Source organism: Jatropha curcas, chromosome 10 (assembly GCF_041381405.1).
Source record: "Jatropha curcas cultivar XTBG-Jc1 chromosome 10, XTBG_Jcur_1.0, whole genome shotgun sequence".
Taxonomy (NCBI): Eukaryota; Viridiplantae; Streptophyta; class Magnoliopsida; order Malpighiales; family Euphorbiaceae; genus Jatropha; species Jatropha curcas.
The window spans coordinates 10,276,048-10,288,598 of record NC_143160.1 but is presented as its reverse complement, the minus strand read 5'-3'; the positions used below and the strand labels follow the sequence as shown (position 1 = coordinate 10,288,598).

The 12,551-nt window shown below is 27.7% G+C and overlaps 1 protein-coding gene across 2 annotated transcripts; it reads right to left on the bottom strand.

Annotated features, from left to right (window-relative positions):
• Positions 1-3,530: 3,530 nt before the first annotated feature.
• RFNR2 (root FNR 2) lies at positions 3,531-7,718 on the bottom strand. Of its 2 annotated transcripts, none has more exons than XM_012220229.4 (5): positions 7,448-7,718; positions 7,244-7,300; positions 5,399-5,734; positions 4,783-5,002; positions 3,531-4,266 (listed from the first exon to the last, which is right to left on the bottom strand). In XM_012220229.4, exons 1-5 carry the CDS (start codon positions 7,472-7,474, stop codon positions 3,767-3,769), a joined length of 1,140 nt encoding a protein of 379 aa, XP_012075619.1. In that variant the 5' UTR covers positions 7,475-7,718; the 3' UTR covers positions 3,531-3,766. The 2 variants fall into 2 exon arrangements, with proteins under 2 accessions (XP_012075619.1, XP_012075620.1); XM_012220230.4 differs by having other exon boundaries at positions 5,399-5,731; positions 7,448-7,646.
• Positions 7,719-12,551: the final 4,833 nt, after the last annotated feature.

Sequence of the window (12,551 nt, the reverse complement as noted above, 5' to 3'; positions counted from 1 at the left end):
TTTTAAAATCATAAATTTATTGGAAAATGTGATTTATTGCAAGTTGAAAAAATAAAAAATCAGTAATTAATGTGAAGACATCCAAGAGGAAGTTCGAAGACATTTATTACTGTTATTTCTATTCTATAATATTTATTACATTTTAAAAAAAATAATTTATTTTAAAATATTTATCACATTTACAACATTAAGGAGTAATAAATCTTTTATTTTCATATTTATCATTTTTATATAACTAATAATTATTACTTTAATTTAATAATTTTTTTAAAATTTGATATTAAATTAAAAATAATATAATTAATTTATTTAATAATTTATTATAATTTAAATAAATTTAATAAATTTTTTGAAAAGACGTTAAATTTCGCCTGATGTGACAAGTACGGAGGAGAGATAGTAATTAGGGCCTAGGGGGCAAAAAACTACCAAAAGTTATGGTAGTTAAAGATTCCTTGCATGTACGGGTGAGAGGGTGAGAATTCTATTGGTTGGATTTAAATTGAATCAAATCACTGTAAATCAAATAAATTGAATTTGGCTTAGAGTAGTGCTAAATGGATAATTTTGAACCGGATCAAATCCACCATTTCTATTTAAATTGTCGTAATTATCCTTTTTAATTTTTTTGAGGCTTTTATTCTTCCTCTTTACAAGCATTAAATGCATTGCTTCAATTATTACATTGAGTTTTGTGAGTTCAAGTTCAAGATATTATTTTTAGTCCAAGTTCAAGATGACAAACAATCATCCGTAGCCATATTTTAAGAGCGTAAAACATTTTTCGAAATTTAATAAACTTATTATAACTTTATAAATCTATATTTTATTAATTTATTAATCATCGGTAACCACTATTTTCACCATTGGCAGTCGCCGACGACTTTCATAATTTATCTTTTTTTGCATTATTCTTATATTTAACAATAAAATTTTTAAAATATGAAATTTGTATGATTAGTATTTTTATTTTTATGGTCTTATGAGTTAAAAATTTTAATATTTTTAACTAATTTTCAAATTACAACCAAATAACGAAAAATAAGTTATTTGAAAATATTTTCAGTAAATGTTTTCAAGATTTTCCGAAGGTAATTTATTTTCTGGAAAGAAATGGAGCTTTAAATTAATGTGAAAAGTACTTTTCATAATATTTTTTATCTTTAGATCCAAAAGATATTTACATTTAGAAATAATTTTTTTGAAAGGAATAACTCGTTATAATATATAATAACACAAAAATGTTAACTATTTAGGGGTATTAAAAATATAAATATATTTTTTAATAGAGTGAGGTATTATGATATTATACATAATTATAATACTATAGAGTATAGCACTAATTAGAATACTAGATACAACTATAATTGCAAATGTTATAATAATAATAATAATAATTAATTCTATTAGAGTGCTAGTTAAAATTAGAATAATTAATATTGGTACTATCTTTTGATATATTTTGGTGATTTGTATTATAATAATTTTAAAATATTTTATTTCTGAATAAAATAGCTAAAACAAAATTAAAAAAATTTGCTGAACTACAAACCATGCATGCTTTTACTTTTAGCCAATAAAAGGTCACCTGAGATTTGAAGAGCTCATTAAATTAGTCTCCATTATGCAATTATTTCTCTCCAAAAATTCCTTTCAAATTGTTGAAGGATAAATTAGTCTTTAAACATTAACATTTATTGCACTTAGTGGAACATTTTTATTTGGCTTAAATACCCCAAATTTTGATGAGTTATTATAATTGCATCCAATTTGAACTTTACATTTACCTTTTGATTTAAAATTTTAGTTGTATTGCATTCAAAATGGATTTTAGAGTTAAAATTAATAATATTTCAACATTAAAGGATATATCGGGCAACAACTTTTTAAGTAGGTTTTAATGTTTTGACTAAATGCTATTTTTTATTACATCGGTAATATATTATTTGAACTAGTTTTTAGAGGTAAAGACTGTGTTATATGAAAGGCTAATCATATAACATTTAACGTTTAGCCTCAAATAGCTACAGATTTCTACATGCAATATATTTCAAATGACTTTTTGAAAAATAGATTAACAAAAAATTTATTGATTTTGAAATTAAGATACGATCACAAAATATAATGTTGGACAAAAATTATTAGGAGATTTAAGAATTTTAAAAAATTATTTGTGGCTGAAAAAAAATATATATATGCCAGAACAAAAGCCAAAAACAAATATTATCTCTATTCTATAATACTTGTTACATTTAAGAAAATAACTTATTTTAAAATACTTGTCACATTTGTGGTTTCAATGAGTAATAAATGTTTTTTTCCATGTTTACCCTTTGTATATGGTCAATAATTATTACTTCAATTTAATAATTTTTTTTGAAAATTAATATTAAATTAAGGGTAATATAGTCAATTTACTCGATAATTTATTATAACTTAGACACATTTAATGGTTTTCTTAAAGAATATAAAATTCCATATGTGACAAGTATTATGGAACAGTAAGTAGTATATGATATTAAAATAGTTGAGAGGAGTTCTGCCAAAAAAAAAGTGTGTGGAGATGTGATGAACAAAGTTATATGCCATGATGGATTTTAGTTGGGAGTAACATATGAATAGGTTTAATAAACTTTTTTTTTTTTTTCATTATTTATGTACATACAAAACTTGAATAACAAAATTCAATTTACTTAAAAAGGAACAACAAATGCAAATATTAGAAAATAAAATAAACAAAATATCATTTTAATTTGCTCTAATACTATGTTAAAAAATATCATGCTTTTATTAAAAAATAATACTATGGAAGGCACTATTGCACCACTTAAAGAAGACATGGAGCCAAGTGAGAACAATAACCTTAATTCCAATTTTAATTCTCAGCTCATGTCAAAAGCCTTATATAAAGGTTACCTTTGTCTTTTTACTTTTTTTTTTTTTTTATCTCCCCTCTTATACCCAACTTATAAAGCAAGTTGGCCTAAATTAGGGTAGTTTTGAATGGAGGAAGGTGATTTGTATTCAATTTTTGAAAATAAAAAGATGTATTTATTGATTTCACTATATTTCAGAAATATGTTTTCTTTTCCTTGTAAAATTATTTGCCAAAAAAATTATATTTAATACTATAATAAAAAGTGCCCTAACATCGATTTTATTTTTTGAATAAATTTGTTAATTATTAAATTTATAACATAAGTTGATTACAAATAATTAACCTTGATTAGACTTGCAAACTTCATGAACTTGATGATACTCGATTCATCTCCAATTGTTTGTTAATGAACCAAGCTTAGCGTAGCTGGTTTACACCCTCCCTGTCAGTCATGCAGCTACAAAACAGCGAAGATAGTCGGACATATTTAACCTTTTATAAAACATTATTTTAATATTTAAAAATTAATTTAAACGTTATATAATATTTTTGCCAACCGCAATCTCAGCCTCAACCTCAACCTGCTCAATTTTAAATGTCACTACCATTGCAAGAAAGATGGCTAGGCTTTGTAAAAGCAAAGGCATGCAGAGAGCAAAGAACACAGCAAATACAATAATATTTAAGAATTACAAAACCAAAATGGTTCCTGATTTGTTCTAATCAAGGGAATTTGATTATTTAATAATACAGATGTGAATGGTAGCAGCTAAAGTTTTTGCAAAGCTGACCAAATAACAAATGAAAAATGCCAATTTTACTAATCAGGAATTGACTACTGCATTTTTTGTCTGAAGAAAGACGAGAACAGGTTTCTGGTTTCCGAAATCAGTACACTTCCACGTGCCATTGTTTGTTCTTCTTGAGCTGTGAGAGCTTCTGTTCCCAGCTTTCTCCTCTCTGCTCTGCAACTCTCTTCAGTGTATCTTGGATCCCAGGCATCATTCCTTTTAGCCCACAGAAATAAATGTGAGCACCACAATCCAAGAGTTTGAAGATTTCATCGCTATATTCCTCAATTTTATCCTGCACATACATCTTTCCTCCGCTTTTATTCTTTTGTTCTCTACTAAGTGCCTTGTCATAGCGGAAGTTATCTGGGTAGTCCTGAAGATACTTTGTAAATTCATCATCATAGAGGAGACTATCGGTGTTTGCCACCCCAAGGAAAAGCCAAGCAAGGCCACCAAACTTGTACTTAGAGACATCCTCCATGAACATACGTCGAAGATAGCCTCTAAAAGGAGCCACACCAGTTCCAGTAGCAATCATTATGTGGGTAGCATTAGGGTTATCTTCAGGCAAAAGCATTATCTTGCCAGCGGGCCCTGCAAAAATATTCTAGCACTAAGTCGAGGGATATTGAAAATAACAAAGACAAAGAATGCACTAGCCATTACCCATTACCTAGCCTATGTTATCTGTCAATGTAATTTATATAAACAATAGATTTTTTATTTGAACACTAAACTTCAAATTCATGTGCACAATTGCACATGCACACACTGATATCTACCTGCCCACCCCCCAATGCATGTACAGTATTTTAAACCTAAGCACATGGACACATAAGTCTGTTCTATCAAGCAATTCCAGATAATCCATTTGCTCATATGTGTATAGGCAAGAATTAAGCAGCAGCAGCACACATGCACACACTCTTAATGGTGAACACCCATAATATCATGTCTTTTGATTGAGGAAAATTCTGATTGATTTCTTAGCTTTCCCATAGAAGTTAAATATTAGATAAGCATCAAATATACAACATTCAAAGCAAAGGAATACATAAAAGATTTGATCATTGAGCGATCCTTGTAGTCCAAAAAATAGTAGGGCTTTACCGGTGATCTGAACTTTATCTCCAGGCTTTGAGTTGCAAAGGAAATTGCTGCATACACCATTCTTTGAAGGATCCTCCTTTCCAGTCTCAGGATCATAGTAAAGAGCACGACGAACACACAATGTAGCTGTCTTGCCATCAAAATTGTCCCCATACCTGGTTGATGCAATTGAATAAAGACGTACATTGTGAGGTGCCCCTGGCTTCTTTGGGTTTTCACCCTACATATGGAGAGAGGTAAATTAGTAAACCCAGTAGTTAAAATTCAGTATGTCATAATTTGCATATTATAATGCCAAGACTAGCTATAGGAGACAAATGAGGCTTTTAAGGCAGTAGGTTCTGAGTCGTCACCGACAGTTTGGCAAGATTGGACATCAAATGTAGACCAGAACCAGAAAAGGAATTGAACAACAATACTGATGAGTCAATTTTCACACATCAAAGAAAGCCTAACTTCTGCTTTCGAGCATAAAATGCCCCATTAATTCCCCTAGCTAGACCCACCAACCAGAAAACAAAGAAGGAACCAAGTAAAAAAAAGCTTAGCACAACTACAAAAGTGAAGTGTAATATATAAAGAGCTACACATGATAAAAAAAAAAAAATTAACTTACAGGAGGAATTACACCATAACTTTGTCCTTCCCAATAAGGAACATTACCACCATGATCAATCACAATGTGGCATGTCTCTCCAGGAGCTTTTGGGCCTACAAGCCTCTCAACAGAGACAATGGTTGCTGTGTAAGGTTCCTTGGGCTTGTATATATTCAATGGAGGCTCTTCGGCATCTTCAAGTTCCAAAGGTGAAACTGCAACCTTTGATCTGCTGGCTTGTTGCACTGACATGCACACCATGTACCGATTTTTCAATCGAGCATTTTTTGATTTCAAGTCCAAAGATAAGGAGGGGGCCCATGATTTATCGTTGAAGGTTACACTGTGAGGCTGCTACAAAATCAAGTGCAAAATGGCATGAGAACTAATTTAAGTACATGCACAACATAAGATAGAGTCTGATAGACTCAGTGGCTATTCCCCCTTTCTTACAAGTTCTTACTGGTTAGTTTTTTCACTTTCGGATTTGACTGTCAAAAAGCAATAGCCAATAAAGAAATACCAAAGATTTAGGAGAATATATGTTCTACTGAATTTTTATCATTATCGTACAGTAGAAAGTTGTTCAGAAATGCAGTATTGAACCAACAAAAGAAACTCATACACCTCATTGATACAAGATCTAATTGATTAGCATTTATCAAATAATCTAGCTTCCACTTCCACTGGGGATACTTTACTTCACTTAACAAATAATTTTTCAGTAACTGCTAACAGATAATAGCATGCAGAAGCATTTAAAGAACTGCAATATTCAAATTTCATAAGCATGGAAACATAATCGTAAAAAAAAAAAAAAAAAAAAAACACATTCTAGCTTGATATCCAAAAGGTACTAAGTATTGATTTTAGACATGCCCATAAAAAGAAGACTAAAATCGAAAGGATGGTGTGCAATATAAATTATATAACCTATATATAATTAACATGTCTAATTTAAACATTTCCTCAGCCCAAAGTGCAAAGTAATTCTCCCTATTATTTTTCATCTTCTATTAGGCCTAAAGTTTTGATGATTATTCATAAAGGTAACCACTGGAACTGCAGCTATACCTATCAATTACATATAAGAAAAAATTAGAGCAAGCTTGCTTGATCTTGCATCCCAGAAAAGAAATCCAAAATAAAATTCTCGTAGATTTTGGAGAACCAGAGACATTAAGGAAATTTTAGAGTCATACTTGAAACAGATTTTATTTCCATTTAAAACAAGAAGTTGGACCTCTACTTGCAGGAAAAACAACAAAAAAAGAATATCATTCTATAGCAGAATTCCAAGTCTCATTCCAATTTACAGGATCAAACTAGCATGGATCTTAAAATGTAGAATGATGCTTGCCTTAAATCAAAGAAGTATATATACAAATTTGATCAAACATAATAGTGTAGTACCACAAAAATAAGAACAACAAATTAAAAAGGAAGAAGGGATAATAATATGTCTCAATATTTAATGGATACCCTTCTCCATCTCCATCAACAAACATCAAAAACACATCTGACCAGACCCCTATACTATCACCCCGAATCTGATGCCTAAACCAGAGTCTAGTACGGATAGTGGGACCTATAAACATGAGCTGTGCATCAAATATGACAAAGTGATGTACCAATCAGTACAAAATTTAAAAATAAATAAATTTCTGATACTTGCAATAGCGGGTCCATTCAACCAAGATTTATATACCCAAATTTTACATCATATAATTACTCAAAAAGCAAAGAGCCCAACTTTCATCTCTCGGAAACAAAATTAGCATATACTCTTACTTATGGTAAAACACTAGCCAAACAGTACGTAAATCCTCTAATCATAATAAAAAACTGAACCAAACCAACTACCTTAAAAACTGATCTTCGCAGAGTTGAATCGCTCCCAACAGGAACAGCCAATGAAACCTGCAACACAAAATATTGAACTTTTGTTTGAGAAAAGATCTCCAATACTTAATACCCCATACGGGTTTCCAAAAAAACTGTGTTTGGTTGCAGAGGAATAAATAAAGTGAGAGAAAATTAAATAAGAGTTTCAGGCGTGAATTTGACCTGCGAAACAGCTGCCGAATGGGCCATGATCCGATCAGAGAAACAAAGAGAAAAAAAGCAGTGAGATTGCAAAGATTGGAGTGGGTTTATCTGATATATAGGGCTTAAGATTGGATCATGCAAGTGATGAAAAAGAAGAAGAGCAGTTTTGACTAGCAGCCTTCACTGATCCTTTGAGGAGTAGCAAAGGACGGATCTTTGGACTCTTTTTTAATTCCCCCTGGCCTCTGCCCCCTCAAGTCACTAGAGTGCTGCCGTTGCCACCCAGCCTGCGCTGTTTCTCTAATTTTAACATCTTATTTGATTTCATCAATATTTATTTTACATTATTATTTTTTATTTACCAATATACCCCTTCTCATTTTGTCTTTTTTCATTGATTTTTATTTTATTTTATTTTTAGCAATTTAAATTTATTACTGGCTGCTAATGCAAAATATTAAATTCTATTTCAGCTATAACAAAATATAACGATATATTCCATCGGAAAAAAAAAATGCAATATAACTAAAAATAAAATCGAGTTGATTTATAAACCTCATAGCTTATTGCTCTATCTATTGATAAGAATATGTCTAATTGCTTATTGAACTTTAAATCGGTTGTTAATTCTATGAGCTACACTTTTTTTGAATTTTTATTTCTAATTAAATTATATTTGGATTATATTAATTTTTATAAAATACTTATTACTAATTTTTTAACTAATATTTTTATATCATTATTTTAGTTATAATTAATTAAAATAATAAATAGCAATTAGATATTATTATAAAAATTAGTTAATATTTTTATTTATATAACACGTTAAAATAGATAATAATGTATTCAGTTGCTAAAAGCTATCATAGAAGCAGTATTTCGGTCCTAATCAAAATATTAAACCGCATTTTAAAAATTATTCTCGAACAAAGCTTTGAAATGTTATCAAATAATTAACATTCATTAGTTAAAAATGAGCATATAATCCCGCACCATGCACTTGTTAGTTGTTATAAGTTGTGTATTTTTAAACGTAGTTTTAAAATTGTGTTATAATACAACGAAATGTGACATTTTATAATAAAAATTTGTGTATAATACTTCGTATTTGTTAACTTTATACATAATAATTTAATTTGTAAACAACATTTTAAATAATATATTGATATTATCGTGTACATCTAATGTATATTTGTTACTACATTTTGATATCATACAGTTTGATAATGATACTTCTATTAGAGTTTTGTCAGAATATTTGTTACTACACAAATACAAATATATTATTTAACTAAATAAGGTTGAAAATCTATATATATTTATTATGAATTTTTTAACATTACAATTTTCTTGTCAACTTATAATAAATTTAAAATATTTTTAAAAACAACGGTACTTTTTCACGCCTTCAGATACATATAATAAAATTTCGATCACTAAAAAGAACTAAATTTATTTTAATAGAAAACGTTAATTATTGTTTTTACAATACTAAATGTCACTTGACATGTTACAACTTGTTTTATGCAAACAACAAATAAAAAATACTTTTTTTTTTTCCGTTGCATATTTTATATAAGAAAAACTCCCTTCTTCCATTTTAATAGTAATATTTGGTCTTTTCAGAGGAATTAAGAAAATGATTGAATACATAAATTTTATAAAAATTATAGTAAAATGTCTGAATTGTCTTTCCTAAAATTAAAAACTCAATTTTACTACAAAACACCTAATAAATATAGATAAAATTAAAAAAAATAATTAGTGCGCTCTTAAAATTCTAAATGAGGATTTAAAGTTAAAAAAATAAAATATTTATTTGTTTTATTAAAGTGGAACAAACGGAATATTATACAAGCGCCGTCAACAACAATTTTAATAATATTTTTATAAACAGAGAGATAGAATAAGATGCCTTTTAACTACTAGGATTTACCATTTAAATTAGATTAATTAATCAAATTTATTTAAATAAATAAAAGTAACAAAAACCATAGCAGCCGTAGGTGACTGTAAAAATATAATAATAAAAAATAATTTGTAGTAGCCCAAGGGAGAGTCAAAATTCAAAAAAGAGGTTCTCATATTTATATTTCTTTATTCAACAACGACAATTCAGTGGAAGCAGTCATTCCCATGTGTAATAAACTAATACTGCCTTTGTTTTTAAAAGAGTAATATGTTCATCAAAGGAGGCTTGACTACTTTTTATTTTTTAATGATAATATATAATTCATATCATCAAATTTGTTGCATGTGCTGACTCTCAAATTGGATTTTTTATTATATTATTATTATTATTATGAACATGAAAAACAAGAAGAGCAAGGTCGTTGGCACTCACAACTGAAGATTGGTTGTAAAAAGCTGGATGGGAACTTTATAATTGATGTAAATAAATATTGTAATATATGTCTTTTTTATTTATTTTTTCTTTATAGAATATTGCTTCAGGGCTTATTTGTTTAATAAATGATTTTTGTTTTTCAGATCAACCTTTTCTTCTAATGCAACTAGAAACTGTTGACCATAGTTTAGTGTCGATTTGGATCGTTTTGATTTTAATTTGATTCCAGTTTAAAATACTACTGTCATTCCTACTGTTTTTGATAAAGTATAATTTTTTTTTCCCCTTAAAATATGTATGTCTCTCTGTGTTGATATTGACATCACTAAATGGATGAAATAGACTCATTACTAAGGAGATAATTCGGTCCGGAGCTTAGTGATAATTAAAACTCTTCGTCTCTCCCTGTAAATGCGTTTAGTGGAATCAAACTCGAGAGCTTTTTTCATATACTCAACTTACATTGTCGATTGAGCCACAATCATTTAAGTACTCTTTTGGTTTTTTTAACAGCAATTGAGGCAAAAAAAAAAAAATATATATATATATATATATATATATATACAAATCAAGCTTGTGAAATTGTAGCTCAAGTGCTTTATGTTGACATAACAATGAAAATTCTTGTTCCTTTTACCTTCGAGAATTAATCTTCTATTGAATTATAATTATACTCTATAGAATCAAAATCTTAACAATTTTCTAAGTAATAAAGATATTTTTATATAACTACACATTTATCATACTACAATATATTTTGTAGTACGTATTATAATTTAAAATTTTGTATTGTTTTATTTATTTATAATAAAAATTACTTTTTTTTACTTTATTTATGTCAAGATATAGTGTTTGTCACAATAATAATTTTCTTTTTTTATGGCTCTAAAAAAAATATAATTATCTTTGTAAAATTTACTTGGTATTTTTAGCTATTATACTTAGCGGTTACAAATCAAAGTTATTTTATGCAATTCTATTTTTTAATTTCTATTTTAAGAAAATTTTAAAATTAAACATGTTTTGAAAGTATAAAACGACAGATAAAATCAAACTAAAACATCATCAAGAAAAACATAATTATGAATATATTTAAGGTATTTTGTTTGATATGTTTGGTTCTTTTAAATATAGCAATTGTGGATGCAGGGGCAAGAACTTCTGTTGCTGTAACTGCAAAGGCAAAAACCTCAGTTTCTGTCAATAAAATGGATCCTTGTAAAAAATATGGAAATCGATTTCCAGGATGTCCTCCTACCAAGAAACAAATTGCTTTCAACAAACAAATTTCTCATAAAAAAGTTGCTCGTAAAAAAGTATACGGATACGGTCAGGGCTTGCTAAGTAGTACACCGTGCATAGGCGTTTAACAGAAGGATACAACGGAAGTAAAAAATGAAGATAAATTATGTATTACTGAAAATGTAAGGGTGAAGTTATGTGTTTTAACAAAATATAAGGATGAAATAGTAATTTTTTTCTATAATTATATTGTAATTGTAAATTATTTATTGTAATTATTGAAGATTTTGATTTGATATTTTAAATTTTGATGACATCTCTTTTATTTTCTATGTACAATCATCTTACATCTTAGAAGGTGACTTCATAGGTGTGTTATATGAATTAAATTTTCTGTTTCTTTTAGCATTTTTTCTGGTAATGTGTTATTTCCAATATTTGTAAATATACAGCTATTTATGTTTGTTTAATTATTTATTATAGAATTTCACATTACAATAATTAATTATAATATAAATTATTTTACGGAAATAAATCAGAATATAAAAAATGAAAGATAGCTAATACATAAAATAATTGCTATTTAATTTTTATTATTAAACTATTAATAAAATTGATAATAAAAAATATTGTTATTATGGATAAAATAGTGGGTCCAGTGAATGTCCACTGTCCAAACACAAAGGTGGCAAAAAAGTTTAATTAAAAACAGCCACGAGTTTTTTGTGAGTAGTTGACGGCAGAAAGTTCTGGAAATTCCAACCACAAATCATATCCCTTCTCCTGGACCCACCCATCACCAGATGCATATGTAATCTCACTTTGACATCTGTAGGAACTCCAACACAACACCTAATAAACCAAATATATTGCTCTTCAAAAAAAAAAAAAAAAAAAAAAAAACCAAAAAAAAGATTTAGTCGCACTTATTCAAATTTCTAATAATAATTATTACTAATCTGAAAACCTCCATTTCAAAGTTTTTTTAATTAATTAATTACTAGTAGTATTTATGGGTCAAACTAAAATCATTTAAAGATTATTTTATAATTTTCTTAATTTAACAATGTGTATTTTTTATTTGAAGTGTAAATTAAAATATAAAATATAAAAATATAGTAACAAATAAAAAATAAAATATAATTTATTATATTATTCTCTATTTTAAATATATGAATATTAATTAAAATTTTCTGTAATTATATACTTCTTCCGCTCTATTTTATTTGCTTGTTATTCATTTTTTAGATGTCCAAAATATTTGCAAGATTTATAAATTTATATATTTAAACAATTACTTTTCTCATAATAATTTTTATAATTATTTATTAAATAAATGACTTTTATTAATATTTCAATGAGTTAAGGGTAAAAAAAATAAAATAATTTTTATTGACTAAATTTATATTTTATCAAACCATATAAATAAAAGGGAATGGATGGAGCATTATTTTTTCAGTAGAAAGGAAGGTACTAAACCTGAGCAAAAAGAGATGTCATACAGCACCAAAATAAAATAATTAGTCCCATATA